Here is a 20,774-nt window from a genome sequence, read left to right as displayed (position 1 = left end):
TGAGGGGGGGCGGCGGGTGAGTGGGGGGTGCAGGTGAGGAGGGGCGGCAGGTGAGTGGGGGGTGCAGGTGAGGGCAGCTGCAGGTAAGCGGGGGGCTGCAGGTGAGGGGGGCTGCACGTGAATGGGGGCTGTAGGGGAGGGGGCGGCAGGTAAGGGGGGGTTCCGGTGAGGGGGGCGGCGGGTGAGTGGGGGGGTGCACGTGAGTGGGGGGCTGCACGTGAATGGGGGCGGTAGGTGAGTGGGGGGCTGCAGGTGAGGGGGGCGGCGGGTGAGTGGGGGGCTGCAGGTGAGGGGGGCTGCCCGTGAATGGGGGCGGCAGGTAAGCGGGGGGCTGCAGGTGAGGGGGGCTGCAGGTGAGGGGGCGGCAGGTGAATAGGGCTGCAGGTAAGTGGGGGTACGGGGGGACTGTAGCTGAGCCCGGGCGGGAGGTCAGGGGCTGAGGCGGGTACAGGGCTCACGTTCAACAACTGAATTACTCTGACGCAGGCGACCCTGAGGCAGCGCAAATGGAGGGCGGTGGGCAGGCTCACAAAGAGACCCCAGCCCCGGCGGGAGCCCGGACGGGGAGGGGGACCGGCCGCCCGCCCTTTCCCTCCCCCTCCCCGCCCCACCCCCACCGCGCCCGCTCACCCGGCCCCCCTCTCCGCCCGCGCACCCGCCCCCCCCGCCTCCCCGTAGAACTACGACTCCCGGCGTGCCCCGGGGCGGTGCGGGCGCAGCGGCGCGTGCGCGGCGTGCGGCCGTTGGCTGGGGCGGCGGCTGCGCGGTCGCGGCGCGGTGAGGTCTGCGGGCGCTGGCAAATCGGGCCCAGGATGTAGAGCTGGCGGTGCCTGACGGCGCGTCTGACGCGGAGCTGGGTGGGGTAGAGAGTAGGGGGCGGTAGTCGGGGGTGGTGGGAGAAGGAGGAGGCGGCGGCGAATCACTTATAAATGGCGCCGAAACAGGACCCGAAGCCCAAATTCCAGGAGGGTGAGTCCGGGGCCCCGGGGAGAGGCGGCCGGCGGCGCGGGAGCGGCGGGCCCGGCCGGGCGGCGGGGGCTCGGGGCCGGGGGCGACGCGGGCCGCGCCCGGGGGGCCGGCGGGCCGGCCTTTGTGAGGAAGGCGCATTGCGGCGGCGGCAGGCCGGCCGCGGGCGAGGCCGGGGAGCGCTGGGCGCGGCGGAGTCTGGGCGCGCCGGCCGCCCCGGGAGGGGAGCGGGCGGCCGCCCATTGTGGGGAGGCGGCGGGCGCGCCATGGCGGCGGCCGGGCGGTGATGTGGCGTGGGGGAGGGGAGGCGGCGCTCGCGCTGGGGGACCGCGGCCTGGGCAGCCCCCGGCCGGCGCCCCACCTGCCTGCCGCCGAGAGGGGTGCGCCCGGCGGGGCGGCGGGGCCTGGCTGGGCCTCGCCTCGGTGGCGGGAGAGGCGCGCTGCTGCGAAATGGCCGCTGCGAGGCGGCCGCGCCATCATGGCCGCCGGCGCCCAGCGCGGACCGCGCGCGCAGCGCCCCCTCCCGGCCGCGCAGCCGCGATTGGGGGCGGCGGGCGGGCCGGGGCGGGGCGGGGACCCGAGGGGCGCGCGGGGCTTTGTGGCTCCCGGAGGCTGAGTGCCGCGACGCGGACGAGCTCCTTTTGCTTAATCAATTGGTGCTGTTTTCCGGGGGGGGGGGGGGCGAATAAGCCTGGGCTGAGGGTGGAACTTGACGCGGTCGGAACATCTTTAGTGTTTACGGGGAACACGTCTTTGTCGTGCCTCGGAGTGGAGGCTTCGGGGGGAAGAAGGACGAAGTAACGCGTTACAGCCGAGCGGGCACCCTGGAAAACGACCGTACCCCGCGGTCGTGTAGGCGGAGGCCCCGTACACGGCCTCACGTCTGCGGAGCGTGTCGTCGCGGGGACTGTCAAACGGTTAGACTCCTTACCGCACCCCAGGCGTCTTGTAACTTGATGGACTGTTGAAGAAGTTGTCAAAGGTGTGTTTGTAAGGACCGGTCCGGGTGGCGTTTTGTACCTCAGCGACGAATCCGTGCCCCCGGGGCGCCCCCGCGGTCGGGCTCCCGCAGCGCGGCGGGGGCTGTTCGTGCGGTTCACGCCCCCTCAGGCCTGCGGCGCTTGCTGCGTCAACCACGGGGGACTCCGTTAGTTAAGGGGGCCGCTGGGTCAGAACGTGACAGCCCCAGTGCCTGGCTGGCCGCCTCGGTGTAGTTGTTCTTCTCTGTTATAAATACCCCGTGTTTCACGTCTTTATGGAAAACATTCGGGAAATGGCGCATAGGCCTCACCAGAGCGTCGGTGGCGCAGAAAGTGAGTCCCTGCTGTAGGGCGTGGAAGGGATGTCGCTGCGGGTGGGGACAGTCAAGGGTGGCTTTCTGGAAAAAGTGCGTTAGTTCCCAACTAGGGGGAGGAGAGAGTGCGGGGAGCCCGTGCGCAGCTGTGCCGCCGAACTCCACGCCGGGGGGCCGCGGGAAGGTTGGAAAGCTGCTCAGCAGAGTGTCGCCCTTACCATCACCTTCCAGATGTCTTCTCCTCTGCGTTAGAGCTGAACTGCTGGACCGTCTTTAAGAAGTTAGCTGTATGTAGGGGCGCCTGGGGGGCTCAGTCAGTTAAGCGCCTCTTGATTTCAGCTCAGGTCCTGATCTCATGGTCATGGGTTTGAGCCCCGCGCCAGGCTCGCTCCTCAGGCGCGGCTTGGAACGCCTTCTGCCCCTCCTCCACCCGCACGTGCTTTCCCTCTCCGTCTCCGCACCTTTGTCTCTTCCCTGCCTCTCCAAATAAACTTCAGAAAATGTTATTTATAAGATATGTTCAGAGAATGCCTTGAAAGGGAAAAGTAATACCCTGTTTGTGGTAACAGCATTGAATTAAAACACACTGCTAAAGAATTGAGTTTATGTGATGGTGGAAACGTGGATTATCAGAAATAGTACTTTTTCCATGATTTCTTTCAACTTGGGAGTTTTTCTCACTTAATAATGGCTCAGTATATGTTAGGTAAGCAGTTTTTAAGCACAGTGGCTCTTTGTACCAGACTTGATCCTTCCCTTCAAATTCTATTCCAGTAAAGGGTAAAGATAACTGTTGGGCGTTTTAGGCCTTCTCAGGAATTCACAGGCGGGTGGTAGCTTGTTAGTGTTCAGGGTGAGCACAAGCCAGCGGGAGGAGGGGGCCTGGAATCTCATCAGCCCTGAATTTGACAGCATTGGGCAGAATTACTTCTGTCTAAGGGGTACTAGAACGATTAAGAGTGGAAAAGGGCTTCAAAAACCTGATACCATGGCTTGCTCTTTCCCCAGTTACCAGGCTTTTTCTGCACTTAAAAGAATTTTTTTTAATGTTTTATTTATTTGAGAGAGAGAGAGAGTGAGTCAGAGAGAGAGGGAGTTACAGAATCTGAAACAGGCTCCAGACTCTGAGCTGTCAGCACAGAGCCCGACGCGGGGTCCGAACCCACGAACTGTGAGATTGTGACCTGAGCCAAAGTCATACACTTAACCGACTATTTCCCATCTTCTGGCACATTCTTCAGAGGGGAATCACTACACGAGAATGCATTATAGGGAGAACTTTGAACAAAGTAAAGTTACTCCACCTATTCGGGGAGGTTCGAATACAGGTCTCTGGTGAAGCTTGAGACTCTGTAGTTTTATTATTTTTAAAAATTTATTTATTCTTGAGAGAGAGCAAGGCCCGGGGGGGGGGGGGAGGGGGTGGGCAGGGAGCATCCAGAGCAGGCTCCGTTTTTGTCTGCCCGTCACGGGGCTCAATCCCACAAAATGTGAGATCGTGACTTGTGCCAAAAATCAAAGAGTCAATCTCTTAACTGACAGAGCCACCCAGGCACCCCGAAAATCTGTACTTTTAAAAACTCCAAGAGATTCTTGGTCAGATTTGGGAGTTGGTCTTAACAAGATAAAGTCCAGACTGGGGCGCCTGGGTGGCTTAGTCGGTTAAGTGTCCGACTTTCGCTCAGGTCATGATCTCGCGGTTCGTGGGTTCGAGCCCCGCGTCGGGCTCTGTGCTGACTGCCAGCTCAGAGCCTGGAGCGTGTTTCAGAGTCTGTGTCTCCCTCTCTCTCTGACCCTCCCCTGCTCACGCTGTCTCTCTCTCTCCTAGAAATAAATAAAATGTTAAAAAAAATTTTTTTAATTAAAAAAAAAGATAAAAGTCCAGACTTCGTAATGTGATCTTGAAGGCAGACACACTATGGTCTGTAACTTCGATTTCTGCTTTTATGTGTTTATCTTGTGTTCAGCGATAGTGAACTGATTATATTACAAATGGTAGAGTCTGAGAGTGCCACCCTGTCATGTTTCTGTACTTGTTGTTTCCCTAGTAGCTCATCATTCACTCCTATTGCATCTGAAGATAAAAATATGAAGTCCAGTAAATTGTGCCTATTTGCTTCCATTAACTTTTTTGTTGTTATTGTTACTTTTGCAGGTGAGCGAGTGCTGTGCTTTCATGGGCCTCTTCTTTATGAAGCAAAGGTATGAAACTTACTTTCTTTTGACAAGTTAGCTGAAATTACTGGTTAGATGACTTTAGAGTAAGAGAGCTGCTTTTTTCCTACGTTTGTGGGTCATAGAGCCTCTCGTGTTCTCTTTCGGGTGTCTCACTGCTTGCTGGGCGGGTCAGATGAAGCGTCGCCACCCTGCCGCCCGTCCTGCTGGCCTTTGGAAGGCCCTGTGGATGGAAGGAGCATTTGAGGGGAGGGGGCAACTTACGCTGTGTGTTTAATGACTTGAGGACATCCTGCCAGTCCCTTTTGTGTGTTAAGTACAGTTTGCTGAAAAGGCGATGAGCCAGCTGTGACACCAAGGATAAAACCTAACAGTAAAATGTGAGATTTAACTTAATTTTATTTGTTGGCTTGCCTGTCAGAGTTTGAGTCCTAGGGGGTTTCCTTTCCTCTGTCACAGTCGCGTCCCAGTTGTGAAATCTGGTTTTACGTTTAGCCGGGGGTAAATGAAATTATGAATTCCCAAGTAAAAAGTGTTTTTAATATTTTGTTTCTGGTAATTTTTAGCACAGAAATGTTTGGTGTGACTGTTTTTAACGGTCTTAAAAATGATGTGCAAAGCAGTATAGCGGTTACTTACAAGCAATTTCAACAATATTCTTGGTGGGTAGTTTATATGTGTCTTTGAAAATGGTCTTAGCAGTTTTGAAGCGTGTCCCCAAATAATAACCAGTTTTCAGTTAAATATATAAATGTGTGTTTCTAAAGTTCTTAAATGGCTGAATTTGGATTCATGGAGAATCTGTTCAGGAATGTCACGTGTGTGTACGTACGTCTGAGTGATGTAATCTTCATACAGTTTTAAGTCCGTTGTGAGTCCTTTTGATCGTTTATATCCCCGAGCCCTATTTTTGTTGTGTCAGCTTGTGGCCCTTTCCACTCTGTCCCCCTGGCAGCTGAAGCCCCGGTGAGGTGGGTTTAAATGGCGGTGGGGATAGCTTGGGTTCTCGTGGGCCTCTCTGTTTGCCTCCGATAAAGACTTTAAATCCAAGGCGGAGAGTGGTCACTTTAACTTGTCGTAGTTAGTACCTTTCATAATTTGTTCTCATTTGTTTGGCTGCTTTTTAAGAAGAATATAAAATGTTTTTCATCTATCACTTTGTTAGTTACTGATATTTTGCAGCAAAACACTTTATTGTCTGCCATGAGTTAATGACACTTTCTCATCATATGGTATAAGTAATATTCTTTAGCTGAATTTGTTTTTTTGAAATAAATAATTGCTTCTGGCTGGCTAAACTTCCGAGAAAGTGCAAACATGGCTTTCACTAGCTGTCCTTGGAGAGCTAATCTAGCTCCTCGAGTAAGCGAGTAAGCGAGTAAGCGCGTCAGGGGATCTTTTATTATGGGTTTTCAGCTTTGTGGGCTGAGCCCCGCAGGCTGTGACCCTAAGGCAGTGGCCTGAGCATCTGCATCCTGTTCTGCGTGACACGCGTGCTTTCTTGTGCTCGTCTTGGTCCCCAGAGTTTGAGTGGCATGTCTCTGACAGATTGCATACTTGAAAATCGTCCAGGTAGTTGTCGCCTTTTTCAAAAACAATTTCTGAGTGAATTTTCTCTTTTTTATTTCAGTGTGTAAAGGTTGCCATAAAGGACAAACAAGTGAAATACTTTATACATTACAGTGGTTGGAATAAAAAGTGAGTATCAGTATCAGATCTTTAAAATCAATTTTATTTCTAACAAGGTAGCTTGTGCCATGTGTGTCACAAACCCATGCTTTTAAAAAAATTTTTTATTAAAAAATTCTACACTTTTTTTTTTAGGTTGATTTATTTGAGAGAGAAAGATGTAAAGTGCCAGTGGGGGAGGGTCAGAGAAGAGGGGTAGAATCCCAAGCAGCCTCCGTGCTGTCAGTGCAGGGTCCCGCGTCGGGCTCACACGCATGGACCATGAGATCATGACGTGAGCCAAAGTCCTATGCTTAACTGACTGAGCCACCCAGGCGCCTTACAAACCCATGCTTAATTCTTGGATGGCTTTAATGCATATCGAAGCAAGGATGAAGCATTTTTAGTATGATGAAAATAATAGAAATTAGGGTCCACAACCATTTCATTTTAAAATCTTTGGATTATTTCTCATGTTCTTGTATAATGTCTAATAATCAGTCAATCAACTGCTTTTTTTCTGCTTTTGGTACATTTTAGGACAGCTTGAGTTTTTTGCCTTTGCACACACAGTTACTGTTTTTGTTACTACAAACAGTTATACTCAGAGCTAGTTGGATTACTTATTCTGCCTGGAAAAGGGTAAAGGAAAGGTTGCCTCATTAGGAAGTGATGACCAACTTGTATTCTGAATTTTGGTGACATAAATGTTGGCAGAGTGACTTGATGTGGGTTCATTTTTACAGTATGGCTTAATACAGATACAGAGAATTGCTAAACCTCATTTGTCACCTTGAAGAGTTAGACTTTTTTTTTTTAAAGAAAATGGTGTACTGATCCGTTACGGGGAGTAGACATTGGTCACAGATTGAACACATTCTAGAATATCAAGCCAGTGGAGCTCTTTTTCAGCATTGGGTCTTTCTTCTTGGGACCCACAGATATATCACATCTAATAATTTATTCCTATTTACTCATTTCTGGTACTTGAAACGGAATATTCTGTAATTTTTACTATGAGAGGTTTTAAATTACTTCTATCATTGTGTTTTGTCCTTCAAAAATTTCCAGAAAGTAGTTTTTGTGAGGTTGTTTTCTAGCAACTTTTAAGGCTTTGTGTGTCCTGAGCTGTGCTCTGATACCCAGCTCTCCGTGTGAGCAGGCCATTGGGTTGGAGGATTACTCCATCACTGAGGAAGGAGGAGTCTAAGACTTCACGGGCCCTGTGACTTTGGTCTTGTTTTGTATAGTCCCTTACCAGCCCGGTTTTATTTGTTAGAAAATTTTTTCAGAAAATGGTTTTAGCTAAGAAGAAGTACCAGAGTCTTGTCTTCCATTAGTATAGTTGTAGAAAGGTAGAAATCTAAAACGTGTCAAAATACATTCCTGACAACTTGTAAATTTTTTCCATTTAATAATGATAGGTAAGATTTTAAGTATTGAGAAATTGGGAAGGTAATGGAGAAAACTTTCCTTTTGAGTTTTTTTGGGGGTTTATTTTGAGAAAGGGACGGTGTGAGTGGGGGAAGGGGCAGAGAAAATCCCAAGCAGCCTCTGCTCTATCACACAGTCTGACTTGGGGCTTGAACTCCCTAAACTGAGAGATCATGGCCTGAGCTGAAATCAAGAGTTGGATACCTAACCAACTGAGCCGTGCAGGCGCCCCGAAAACTGTCCTTTTGTTTTATAGACGTAAACGGTGATTTTAAATATGTTTTCAGTATGAATGCTAAATTATTTCTAATATCCAGGAGAGTTTATCGTATGGCTCCTAGTGTATATTGTAGTTTTCATATTTAGAAAGTGTTTGAGCTCTAGTTCAGTCTTGTATTAGATTTATTTTACGTACTGACGCTGTGTCAACGTTAGTAAAGTTGACAGTATTACCATATAAGAGTCTTCATTCTCTACAGGTAATAGAATGTTGTCTTTATGCATATTATGTATAGGAAAGTTAAATTCATCCAGGAAATCAAAGAAAAACAAAATAGTAAATTCATGGTATAGGTTTGCCCTCCTCCCCACTTAAATACTTGTTAATTAGGATTTGTGTTTTAACCCTTTTATGTCTAATATTGTATAAAATTGCATGTAGATGTGTATAGTTTAAAGACTGGATTTTGAGTGGCATTTGTAGCTTATGAGAAATTGAAAGTGTAGACGCTTCTGTTTCCTGATTTTATAGGTTCAAAATAACGTTTTTTCTTTGTTAGAGTTCAGTAACACAAATGATAGGCTGCGTAGATTTTGTTTTACTCTGGAAAGCTAATTTTACACATTAATTTCTTGGAAAAAGAATTTTAAAATGGCACTCAACATTGGAGATCTTTCATAGCTTTGTAGATGTAAAATTGAGGATATTAATGAACAAAGATGTGTTTTTTTGTAGTTGATTTGGAATGTAGGTAAATAGACAATTTTGGAAAATGTGATTTTTAGTGAGTAGAGAAGCCTTGAAATGGGGAGCAGTTATTCAACCCAGCAAGTCTGTTAACACGAGGTTTTTGTTTTTTTCGTTAGTGCTGTGTGAGCAGTGTCATGGGTCATTGTGATTGTGGGAGTTAGTGACAGGCTGCCTTTAGAAAATTCTGAACTTTTTTAATGCTGTGACTTATAAAAGTTTCTGAGTGTTCGTCCTTCAGTTACTAACCTAGTAGAGATGTTCCTCAGAACAAAAGATGTCATTTAATTTTCCTGTGGTTCAGCAAGGGTTTTAGCTTCTTTTTTATTAAAAGTTTTTATTTATTTTTATTTTATTATGTTTTTATTATTATTTTTTTTAATGTTTTTATTTATTTTTGAGAGAGAGAGAGAGAGACAGCACAAGCAGGGGAGGGGCAGAGAGAGAGGGAGACACAGAATCAGAAGCAGGCTCCAGGCTCTGAGCTGTCAGCACAGAGCCTGACATGGAGCTCGAACTCATGAACCACGAGATCATGACCTGAGCTGAAGTCAGACGCTTAACTGACTGAGCCACCCAGGCACCTCTATTTTTATTTTTTTAATGTTTTGTTTCTGAGAGAGAGACAGAGAGATAGCGTGAGTAGGGGAGGGTCAGAGAGAGAGGGAGACACAGAATCTGACTCAGGCTCCAGACTCTGAGCTAGCTGTCAGCTCAGAGCCTGACGTGGGGCTTGAACCCACAAACCATGAGATCATGACCTGAGGCAAAGTCAAACGCTTCCCCAACTGAGCCACCCAGGCGCCCCAAGGGTTTTAGCTTCTGACACATAAAGGAAACCAGAATTGATTTGGTATTTATTTTTTCATTAAAAAAATTTTTTTTTTTTAAAGTAAACTGTGGCCCGACATGAGACTGAAACTTGTGAACTCGAGATTAGGAGTCTCATGCTTTACTTACTGAGTCATCCAGGGGCCCCTTGATCAAAGTATTTAGATCAAAGTGCGTATTTATATGCATTTTCTATCAGAGGGGAAAGGGATTTGCCGGGAACTACAATGGAATTTTGTGGTAAATAAAAATTGGCCAGCTCTCCTTAATTCAGAGAAAATTAGAATAGATAGAAGTAGACGTGTAAATAAAAATAAGGTTCTTGTTTTGGAAATGGCTTGTAAGATTTTTTTTAGAAAGTCATACAACAAAAGCCCAATCTACAAATGGAGTCTTTAGAACTTTAGTAAGTGTATATTTTTTCCAAAAGCACATAGATAAGATATTTCTAAATTATCAAAAACCTTACTGGAACTTGTTGACACAGACGTTTAAATAGTCCATTGGTGAATAAATCTGACTAAAGCTGAAGCTAATTCTGCACCCGGTTACTGAGGTTACTTTGTGCTGTGCTGTCTGTATCAGAAGTGCTGGGAGGCCCAGGCGCTCTGAAAACCCTTTGAAGACACGTGAGGATATTGTAGCCCTTTTTCCTGTTCCTGAAGGAGCTCCCTCAGTACACCACCCCCTCCTGACCTCTAGGTAAATGCATGTTTTAAAGTTTTCTCTAGGAAATCATGTTGAGGATTGCTTTTTTAAATTATTTATTCTCCGTTTGGTTATCTTACGTAAGAGGTCAGAGGTGGGAGATCATTTGCTTTGGATCTGTCTAACCGTGTCACTAAAGGAGCTCCCTCAGCAGGAGGAAAGAAGCACTTTGCATGAATAGTTGAGCATTCCCTTATGAAATACCTTGTTTTTGTTTTCCCCTTTGGGAAAAAAAAATCAGAAATTTTTTTTTTTGCGGTTAAAAAAATTTTAATGTTTAATTTTGAGAGAGAGCGCAAGTGGGGGAGGGGCCGGGGGGGCAGGGGATCAGAAGTAGGCTTCTCACCAACAGCAACGAGCCTGACGTGAGGCTCATACTGAGGAACCTCGAGACCATGACATGAGCTGAAGTCGGACACTCAACTACTGAGCCACCCAGGCGCCCGGACACTCAGACGTCTTGGAGGAAGGAGCTTTTCTAAGTGCCAGAGGGCTCAAGTAACCAGATATTTTAAAGAGTGGTTGGTTCTTCTTTTTGATGTTCAGGAAGCCATCTCTGGTTCTCTGTTGGAAGTTAGTGCGTTTATGAGTGAGTGAAGGCTGAGGATGATGTAGTCTGATAAACGATTGTAATCGTTTGATTTACAGTATTTGCTGAGTTGGTGTGGATGGAATATGAGTGTGATAGACCTAATAGATTTCTGACATACTTTGAGTGTTGTTTGTGGATCAGACTCTGAACTGTTTTACAAGTATTTTTTTTTTTTTTTGGTAACAATACTGTAAGGGTAGGTACTGTTACCTGACATTTTATAGGTGATGAAAGTGAGGTACAGTTAGTTCTGTAACTTTGCTATTACATACGGCTAACTAGCCGAGTAATTTTTGTTCTTTAAGATGTCAGCTTTTTAATGGACCCTTATGCTTCATTTTTTTTGGAAGTTACAATTCTTAAGGACCCTTTTTCTTATTAGAGGGCGCAGGACACAAGTGAGTCGGGCAGAGAGAAGGGTCAGAGAGAAGCGGGGCTCACCCAAAGTGGGTCTTGAGGTCACCTGAAGTGGGGCTTGTGCTCACCTGAAGCAGGGTTCGAGCTCACGAACTGTGAGATCATGATCTGAGCAGAAGTCAGATGCTTAACCCACTGAGCCACCCAGGCCTCTCTGCTTAGGGACTGTTAATGTTCAGTCCTATACTCTATATCATTTTAAGAAAGGATTTGAATAATCTATTTTTGGAATCTGACAGTTAAGATTTAGAATGCTGCTTTTGAGGATATAAAGCTTCCTTCCTTTACACTTTAGTGTTGGGAATGGATTTGTAGTCCCAGTTAATTAAGTTACTTCAGAGAAATTCAAAGTCTTGTTTCTTGAATCTCTCAAAGTAATTGGAGGCAGGGTCTGAATAGTAGTAAAAATATCTTAGAATGATCATTTAACTTTTGTCTTTTTCAGTTGGGATGAATGGGTTCCAGAAAGCAGAGTACTCAAATACGTGGACACCAATCTGCAGAAACAGCGAGAACTTCAAAAGGCCAATCAGTAAGTTTGTTTTGGCAACATGAGTATAAAGAGACAGGTCTGTAAATTAGTTTTGGGAAATGGAATGAACAGTAGAAATCCTGTCAGCTGCCTGCTGTGGCTTTGATTTCAATCAGAGGAGCCTTTCCCAGAAAAAGGAAGTGGTAGCAGACCGGCCATTTTGAGTCTGTCGGTGGAGTTAGGTAGGAAACAGCAGGATGTGGTTGGAAATTTCTGTAGTTGGAAATGCACTGTGGTCTTCTTGGCTCCTGGGCTCTGTGGGAGTTATACTTGGGAAAGGGATGGGGGACCTCAGCTTGAATGTAAATTTCAAAATGAAATCAAGCTGGCACAATTTATTTTTCCACATAAGTACTCATTTGATGATGGCTTTGTTGAAATTATCTTTGAAGGGAGCAGTATGCGGAGGGGAAGATGAGAGGCGCTGCCCCGGGGAAGAAGACTGCCGGCCTGCAGCAGAAAAGCGTTGAAGTGTAAGCTGCTCTGTTTCTCTTGTAGTTCTGCGTATCGCTTTACAAGTGAGCTTCAGCTCCGTGTACCCATCATCCTATGGTAGAGCTCACTGAAGATGGAAACTGGAACATTTCAACTTGCAAAATGCCAATGAGAACTCCTGTCTCTGTTCAGTTGTTGAAGATACATAATAATTACATATTCCTTAATTTCCTTAGCCAGTTTCCTTCCCGCCCGCCCCTCTTTGTTTTATGGTGAAACATACTTAACATAAATTTACCTCATAACTCATTTTTAGGTTTATAATTCAGTGGCATTAAGTACACTTACAACTCTTCCTAATATTCTCAGTAGTATTTTGGGTGTAGGTTTGCTTTCTCAGTAGTGCTAGAAATATTACCTTAAGTCTTCTTGAAACTCATGTAAGACTATGTGAGATGTTAAAATTTGAAATTACCCATCCCAGGGAAAACCCTTTCCTTGTTAACTCTAACTCTTAAAATTTAGAACATCTTGGTAATAAAACCTTGTGGAAGTCATGCACACATGACAAATAGAAACCTTTTATTAAAAAGATCATTTTATTTCTTGTTATTTGGTTATTTTCATTTAAAAATGGGTAGTTTTAGGAGTGGTCATGTTCTTGTCAAAGGATCCAAAGTAAACTGCTCTGAACAAGTCCTAACAGACGATGTTGTTCCCTGGAAAGCTGCTGTGTAGTAGTGTTTGTTAGGACTTTAACAGAAGTGAGTCTCTTCAAAGTCCACAACTTTCTTGTATGGAAAAAATACAATGGATTTTTATCAGTGAATAATATTTCATTTAATCCTTTATCATGCTTAAGTTGGTAGAGAAAATTCACGTAGTAGTAGGCTTAAGAATTACTTTTGAAGTTGAATATAAACCTGGAACCTGGATTTTGTGGAACTAATAATGTAATGTAAACTACAATATATTTATAATTTATGTGCTGTGAGCTTGTAAATTAAGAATCCTGGAAGTCTCCCAGCGTGGATTTGGCTTATTTTTCTACTATATGGAGGGAGGTGTGAATTTAACCAGCTCTTGATGAAAATTCTTAATGGCTGAGCAGGAAACTGTATTTATACCCCGATCTTCCCATACAAGGCAATATTTCTCTATGAACTTAACCCTGGTATGGGAGTAAGTGTACTAGCAATAATCACTTAACTGTTCTTTCTCTTTTTTTTTTTCCCTTCTCCTTTTAGGAAAACCAAAAAGAATAAACAGAAAAGTAAGAATATTAACTTTGTTAAAATTAATTATTTTGCCTTTATAACATTTATGTTTTGAAATCAGTGTTAAATTTTAAGAGCTACAAAGTTTTTAGATAAACTTATCGTGGTTGGTGATTATCTCAAAGATGAGTCACAACAGTGTTTTATAGTTAGGGACATAGGAGTAGAGACCCAACTTTGCTAATTCTTTTTACAATGGAAAAACCTGTAAGCATTTATTATTTTCACATACCTTAGTCTTAGTCATTGAGAAGGTAGTATTTTTTAATAAGTGTAAGATGATAGTGTTGCTTAATGCTAAATGTTTGATAGATCTATTTATAAAAGGTGTACTTTGGGTAGGACTATGATTTCTTTAATGTAGATTCAAGTAATACCTGTGTAATGGAAGAGTGAAGAGAGAAAGTGTATCACGAGAATATTTTCCTGAAGAGTTTTTCCTATGTTAAGCTGGGACTCTCCTGTCCTCCCCCTGCATGTGCCCTCCCCCCCCCACATGTGTGTGTAGCACCTGGAAATGGAGATGGTGGCAGTACCAGCGAGACACCTCAACCTCCTCGTAAGAAAAGGGCTCGTGTGGATCCTACTGTTGAGAATGTGAGTTTTTCTTTAACGTTACGAATAGCATGTTAGTGTTTCCAGTCTGTGCAATAAAATAGTCAGAACTTGAGTCTTGAAAACAAGTTAACATGGTTAACTACTGAGATGAAAACAATTATTCTTTTTTGGATTAAGGTTTTTTTTATACATCTGCTTCTATTTTGCTGAATATGCCCTTCCCAGCTCATCGTCCAATATTTGTAAGTTCTGTGTTCATGTACAAGGTTAAACGCTTCCTTGGTATTCAACTGTATAGACTTACTAGTTCACATTAAATGGTTTAGTATGTCCCAAGATGACTTAATAAACCCATAGAAAATGCCACAAAAGCTTTATGCCATCTACATATATGTGTGTGTGAATGTGAGTTTAGACTTCTTAGGTAAGTGATAAAATGTCGTACTTCTGGTTTCCAAAATTAGGAATTTGGAAATAGGGTTTTAATTTTTAACTGACAGTTTATATTTCTGAAGCTGACGTTAAGAAGCAATGGTATACTCATAAAGAGTGGTATGTTGTGAAAATAGTCATCTTTAGGAAGTTCTTGAAGACTTCGTTTAGAAGTAAGGACATTTAATTTTATGTATAAAGAAGTAACTTGAAGGTAATCCTATTTGGGATAGTTTTTGGCTGTCAACAGTAAATACTAAAATACAAGGTTAAAATACATCAGTGTTCACTTACAGAAAAATGTACTGAAGAATTTTTCCCTTCACATGAAAAGGCACTGAATAGGCCAGTTATCTATTAAGAGAAGCTTCTTTTCTCCCAGCAGCTTAGCTGTAGGGATTTTTCATTTACGATTTTTGAAATGCCATCTCTGGTGATCTGTTGGAGTACTTTTACTTCAGAAGCGTCTGGGGGCCTCAGCTGGTGTGTGTCTACCTCTTGATTTCAGCTCAGGTCATGGTCCCAGCCCAGGGTCATGGCATCAAGCCCCACGTTAGACTCCAGGCTGACAGTGCAGAGCCTCTTTCTCCCTCTGCCCCTTTCTTCTGTGCACATGTGCTCGCTGGTTCTCTCTAAAATTAAAAAAAAAATCTATGTATGTACTTGGTGCCTCTACAGATTGAGGAAAAACCCTGAATTTTGGTGTTGCTATTGAGTGAGAAAAGACAGATTTTTAAAGCCCTCCGTTTTTCTGTTCAGGAGGAGACATTCATGAACAGAGTTGAAGTGAAAGTAAAGATTCCTGAAGAACTAAAACCATGGCTTGTTGATGATTGGGACTTAATTACCCGGCAAAAACAGGTACCTTGAAAGCTACACAGATTGTAATCTATAGGATATGTTCTTGCTGATGTGGGAACAAATGTTTAAGGAAAACGTGTATAGACTAGAATATCGAAGGGGTGTGATTGATGAATATTATTTTAGTATATGTGCTGCCGAAGCGAGCACTGATGAATATTATTTTGATTCAGAGACTGAACAGTTTGATCATCAGAAGGCATGACTTGGGAAGAATAAAAGTCCATGAGTTTATAGTGAGAAAAGGTGGCAAAAGCTCAGTTCTGGAGCTTGGGAGGAGGATAGGACACCTGAAAACTGGTCACGACGAAGTAGTGTGTGTTTCCTGTTCTGTCCCTGAAAGTGGGGTGTCCTCATGGTGATGCTGTGCCTGGAATGTAGGAAGCACACGGTACTCTGCATGGTGCTCGTGGCCAGTCGGGGCTTTGTGAGGTACGTGTGACACTGCAAGAGTGCGGCCCTCAAATCCAGAGGGGAGAACTCATTAGGACAGAGACCAAATTCTTAACAGCGAATAACATGACCGGGAGTGGGGGTAAGGACACTGGAGAGACTTCCATCATGTATGTACAAACATGGACCCCATTTGATTGTTGATTTGGTTCTGGAGCTGAACTGCTGCATTTTGGCCTTACCACTGAGAGTATGGACAAGTGACTTGGCTTTCTTGTGCCTCAGTAGGTCCCTATATCACACTACCCGTGTGAGCATGACGTGAGATTTCATGTGTGCTTCAAACAGGATGTGGCACATGGTACACACACAGTAAACAGTGATCGTGTCCTCAAGGGACATTTCTGCATGGTGCTTGCCCTACATAGTGAGTGAGTGAGTGAGTGTGTGAGTGTGTGAGTGTGTGTCTCTCTCCCCAACAGATACCAGTCTCTAGAGTTGTGCTGTCTAGTACCACAGCTGCTGGTCATATTGGGTACTTCCTTGAAATTATTAAAGTTTTTAGTTCCTTAGCCACATTACCCATGTTTTAAGTGTTGGAGAGTGCCCTTTCCTATTTTGTAATACTATCAGGTAGGTGGTCTTTTATTGCGTTAAGGCTTTTGCATTGTAATTTTCCTTCAAAAAAAGGGAATACTAGTATTCAGGTGTTATTTTTTTCCCCATAGCTCTTTTATCTTCCTGCCAAGAAGAATGTGGATTCCATTCTAGAGGATTATGCAAATTACAAGAAATCTCGAGGAAACACAGATAATAAGTAAGAATACATAAATCTTAAAAGATATTTTCTTTTGGATTATATCCAAATCTTAATCTTTTTAAATGTCCACTTCCTCTAAATGCCATCAGAAACTAGCAAAATAGAATTTTCTTGGTTGGCAAACTTTCCTTAAAGGGCCAGATAGTAAATATTTTAGGTAAACTTGAAGCTATTATGTGTAAGTATGTAATACAACCCGTTTAAAATACAACTGTTGGAAAATGTAAAAGCCATTCTTAGCCTGAAGGCTGTAGTTAACTTACCACTGGTTTATTTTTGGCATTGATTTTTCTTGCGCTTTTGTTTAAATCTCTTTAAAAAAATATCTTGGGTAAAAACTCATTGTCATTAGTTCAACCTTCATCTTTGGTCTTTGCTCTTATGTGGGTTGAATGAATCCCCATTTCTCAGTTGTCCGTGACCTTTACAAGTGTGTGTTTTTGTGTGTCAGGGAGTACGCTGTGAACGAGGTGGTTGCCGGGATAAAGGAATACTTCAACGTGATGCTGGGCACTCAGCTGCTCTACAAATTCGAGAGGCCGCAGTACGCGGAGATCCTCGCCGACCACCCAGACGCGCCCATGTCCCAGGTGTACGGGGCGCCGCATCTGCTGCGGTTGTTTGGTAATGTGCCATTGAGACAAGCACTTTATTCTTTGGGTTTTTTAATAGTGTTGTCTCTCCTAATTGATATGAAGGGGTTACAGAAAATAACATTAACATTCTAAAATACTCCATTTCAATTTTGACTTTGAATCGAAAATGTTAAACATCAAAAGCTGTTTAAAAGTTAGTCTCTGAGGTCACGTTTAAAATTTTTTTTTTAAATGTTTTTAATTTATTTCTGAGAGAGAGCGTGAGCAGGGGAGTGTCAGAGAGAGGGAGACACAGAATCTGAAACAGGCTCCAGCCTCTGAGCTAGCTGTTAGCACAGAGCCTGACATGGGGCTCGGACGCACGAACTGTGAGATCATGACCTAAGCCGAAGTCGGACGCTTAACCGACTGAGCCACCCAGGTGCCCCTGAGGCCGCATATTTTAAAGGAATCTGTGATGATTGTTTGGTCACATAGTAAAACAACGCCCATGGTGCCACCTCGGATGTAACTTTGGCTACATTATTTTGTCTCCACAGTACGAATTGGAGCCATGTTGGCCTACACTCCTCTGGATGAGAAGAGTCTTGCATTGTTGCTGAATTATCTTCATGATTTCCTAAAGTAAGTGTAACTGTGTGCTTGAAATCGAAAGTGTGACCTAGTATAGTGCACTGCAAAGTGCTCTGGCCCCTCGCCGCTGTAGATACTAGAACATGGGAGGGCCAGCGCGAGCATAATAACCGGTACAGGAGTGAGTAGAGACGTTAATGGAACACGAGGGCCAACAGTGAATACCACGAGGTGGAATACCACCTCCGAGCCACTGGGGAAAGATGGGGACCGCTGGCTAGTCTTCTGGAAGGAATCCATCAGATCCACACTGATGGTCACGTACCAGAATTCTAGATGAATTAAAAGTTTAAATCTAAAATTGAAACTATTTAGCTAATAAAAGGGTAGTATTTTTGTTATTTTAATAGAAAAGGCTTTCTAAATATTAAAATCCATGGATTTGGCTGGCTCCGTCGGTTAAGTGTCTGACGCTTGATCTCCGCTCAAGTCATGATCAGGGTCATGAGTTCGAGCCCCACGTCATTGGGCTCTGCACAAACTGGAGCCTTCTTGGGATTCTCTCTCTCCCTCTCTCGCCCTTCCCGGCTTGTGTACCCATGCCCTCTGTCACTCTGTCTCAAAAGCAATAAACTTTAACCAAACAGAACAAATCCTAAACTCCATATGGGAAATAATTTGACTACATAGAAAGTTAAAATTCTTTGATAAAGTAGTAACAATTTTTAATAAAGGTGCACAAACTAGTGGGAAGTAGGACATTGGGATTTCACGGTAACGGCGGTGCAGTAGTGGGGCCACCGGCACATGTCAGTGTCCGACAGAACAGCTGTGTCTCGGCCGCTAGCACTGAACGTGCTGAAGAACCGGGGGGTGGGGGGTGGGGGGTGCGGGGCAGGCCTGGCTTCTGTACCTGTTAGAGGGCGTTTGGGCAGCGCCTGTCGTAAGTTCAAGCGGGAACTTGGCCTGTAGAAATGTCAAGTGCAGGAAGATTTCCAAATTTGTGAGGAATTAAAACATAACATATGTAACAAATTTTTAATGTTTATTTATTTTGAGAGAGGGGACCTGAGCAGGGGAGGGGCAGAGAGAGGGAAGGAAAGAATGCAAGCAGGCTCCGCAGTGTCAGCTCAGAGCCTGATGAAGGGGTTGAACCCGGGAACGGGGAGGTCATGACCTGAGCCGAATCGAGTCAGATGCTTAGCCGGTTGACCCCCTTCCCCCAGGCGCCCCTAAGATTCATACATGTGTAGAATCGTGAATTCCAGAGAGCCAGGCTGCTGTTGAAGGCGTGCAGGCCTAAGCGGGCTGATCAGGGAAGATCCCGTGTTACATCGGCTTCCAACCTGGCTGTAAAGCATACGTGTGGTATCATTCTCCTCGTTTATAGAGAAACATCCTTAGTCTTTGGAGAAGATCTAGAAAAGTGTGGATCATACCAAACTGGATTGTTTCTTGGGCGTAGTTTTGGGAGGGAAGATCATGTATTTCTGTATTTGAATTTTCTTAAAATGATACCATATATTTTATAATTCTAAAACCATAGCACATGCCTGCGAATCTGTAGTCCGTGCTCTGCCAGTGAGAAATAGAATCCTCTCTCTGCCTCAGTTTCTTTGTGAAATAGAAGTACTATGACTTGACACTTTATTTCAGGTCGCTTTGATTTTTATGGTGTTCATTTCAAGTTTAGACCTGAAAGTCTAAATTTCTGAGTCTGTATTTAATATGATGAGTTTCAAAGAGCTAAGAAAAACACCTAGATGTTCTTCTAAGATACGTTTGTGGGGTGCCTGATGGGGCTCCTTAGGTTAAACATCAGACTCTTGATTACAGCTCAGGTCATGATCTCCCGGTTCATGATTTTGAGTCCCACATCAGTCTTTGTGCTGACAGCACAGAGGCTGCTTGGGATTCCCTCTCTGTTTCTGTCTCTCTCTCTTCTCCTCTCTCCCCCTCCCCTGCCCTTGCTTGCATTCTCTCAATAAATAAATAAACTTAATTAAAAAAAAGATAAAACATTTGTTTCTTAAAGATAGTCCAAGCTCTAAGGTTGGTATTCTGAGGACAGCCACCTGTTCCTGCTTTGAAACCAAGGAGAAGCTCTGGACCTTTCTGCATCGTTTTTGGTCCATAACCTTCACTGTCTGAATTGCATTTCTGTGCTTTTCCTGTGAGGTTGCCATTAGTTTAGTATATTTTAAGAGAAATTGTTTTGTGTGGCTTCTGTGCCTTGATTTGGATCAAGGTCTACGATTCTTTTGCGTCTTCATAATGAATATTTTATTTTTAGATACCTGGCAAAGAATTCTGCAACCTTGTTTAGTGCCAGCGATTACGAAGTCGCCCCGCCCGAGTACCACCGGAAGGCCGTGTGAGGCGAGGCGCTGACACTCACTCTGTTTGGATTTCTGTAAACACATTTTTGTTTAGTCCTCTTGTACAAATGATGTACTTTGCAAATGTTAGTGTATAACAGAACTGATGTTTGTTTTCTGTTTGATCTTAAACAGAGAAAATAAAAGGGGTTATAGCTCCTTTTTTCTTTTCCTTTTTTTTTTCATTTCAAAGTCGCTACCAGTGTATTCAGTGACGGACAACGAGAGACGTACTGTAGAGTGTTTCATTGCCTAGTCGACAAAGCTGCTTTTGAATGCTGGTGGTCCCTTTCCTTTGACACTACGCACTTTTATAATACGTGTTAATGCTCTATGACAAACTGCTCTGACTCCTAGTGCCAAAGGTCCAATTCCGTGTATATACCTGAACACGCTCCTCCGTCTGTGCTCCTTTTTTTATGGTGCTGACCCTGCAGGCCGTCCGTGCTGTTCCTTAGGCACCGTCCCTTTGCTCTGATTGTTGAAGAACGGTGGCTTGTTTCATGGTTCTGTATTTGTGTCTAATGCACGTGTTAACATGATAGACGCAATGCATTGTGTAGCAATGGTTTTCTGGAAAAGTCAATCTTTTAGGAATTGTTTTTCAGACCTTCAATAAATTTTTTCTTTAAATTTCAAAGAGCACTGTGCCTGTGTGGATACGTTATGAGATCTGTGTGTACCGTGCCCTCCTCTTTGTGTCTAGGCGGTGCCGTTGCAGGTAGGTGTTCGATTTTCTTGTTTGGCCTTTTATGGAAGGAGGTGACTGGCTGCAGCGGGTACTCTACCCCACGAAGCTTTGGCAGTTTGCTCTTGAGTTCTGGCTGAGAAGTTGGAGATCCACAGCGCTGTTTCTCTGCTTTTCCT

The 20,774-nt window shown here is 44.5% G+C and overlaps 1 protein-coding gene across 2 annotated transcripts; it reads left to right on the top strand.

Annotated features, from left to right (window-relative positions):
* Positions 1-866: 866 nt before the first annotated feature.
* Positions 867-20,547, top strand: MORF4L1 (mortality factor 4 like 1). 2 transcript variants are annotated; one of them, XM_039257646.1, is made up of 13 exons: positions 867-969; positions 4,416-4,462; positions 6,066-6,133; positions 9,921-10,037; positions 11,498-11,584; positions 11,977-12,057; positions 13,267-13,292; positions 13,805-13,893; positions 15,046-15,147; positions 16,269-16,357; positions 16,812-16,984; positions 17,496-17,580; positions 19,823-20,547. In XM_039257646.1, exons 1-13 carry the CDS (start codon positions 930-932, stop codon positions 19,905-19,907), a joined length of 1,089 nt encoding a protein of 362 aa, XP_039113577.1. In that variant the 5' UTR covers positions 867-929; the 3' UTR covers positions 19,908-20,547. The 2 variants fall into 2 exon arrangements, with proteins under 2 accessions (XP_039113577.1, XP_039113570.1); XM_039257639.1 differs by lacking the exon at positions 9,921-10,037.
* The last annotated feature ends 227 nt before the right edge of the window (positions 20,548-20,774 follow it).

This window comes from Hyaena hyaena, unplaced genomic scaffold (genome assembly GCF_003009895.1).
Source record: "Hyaena hyaena isolate Hyena2069 unplaced genomic scaffold, ASM300989v1 scaffold_13, whole genome shotgun sequence".
In the NCBI taxonomy this organism is placed as follows: Eukaryota; Metazoa; Chordata; class Mammalia; order Carnivora; family Hyaenidae; genus Hyaena; species Hyaena hyaena.
This window is presented reverse-complemented; position numbering and strand designations above follow the sequence as displayed.

Coding starts and splice junctions, on each gene's coding strand:
- MORF4L1 (XM_039257646.1), top strand. CDS start 930: ATGGCGCCGAAACAGGACCCGAAGCCCAAATTCCAGGAGG. Junction 13,293..13,804: donor CAAAAAGAATAAACAGAAAA/GTAAGAATATTA, acceptor ATGTGTGTGTAG/CACCTGGAAATGGAGATGGT. Junction 16,985..17,495: donor GCATCTGCTGCGGTTGTTTG/GTAATGTGCCAT, acceptor TTGTCTCCACAG/TACGAATTGGAGCCATGTTG.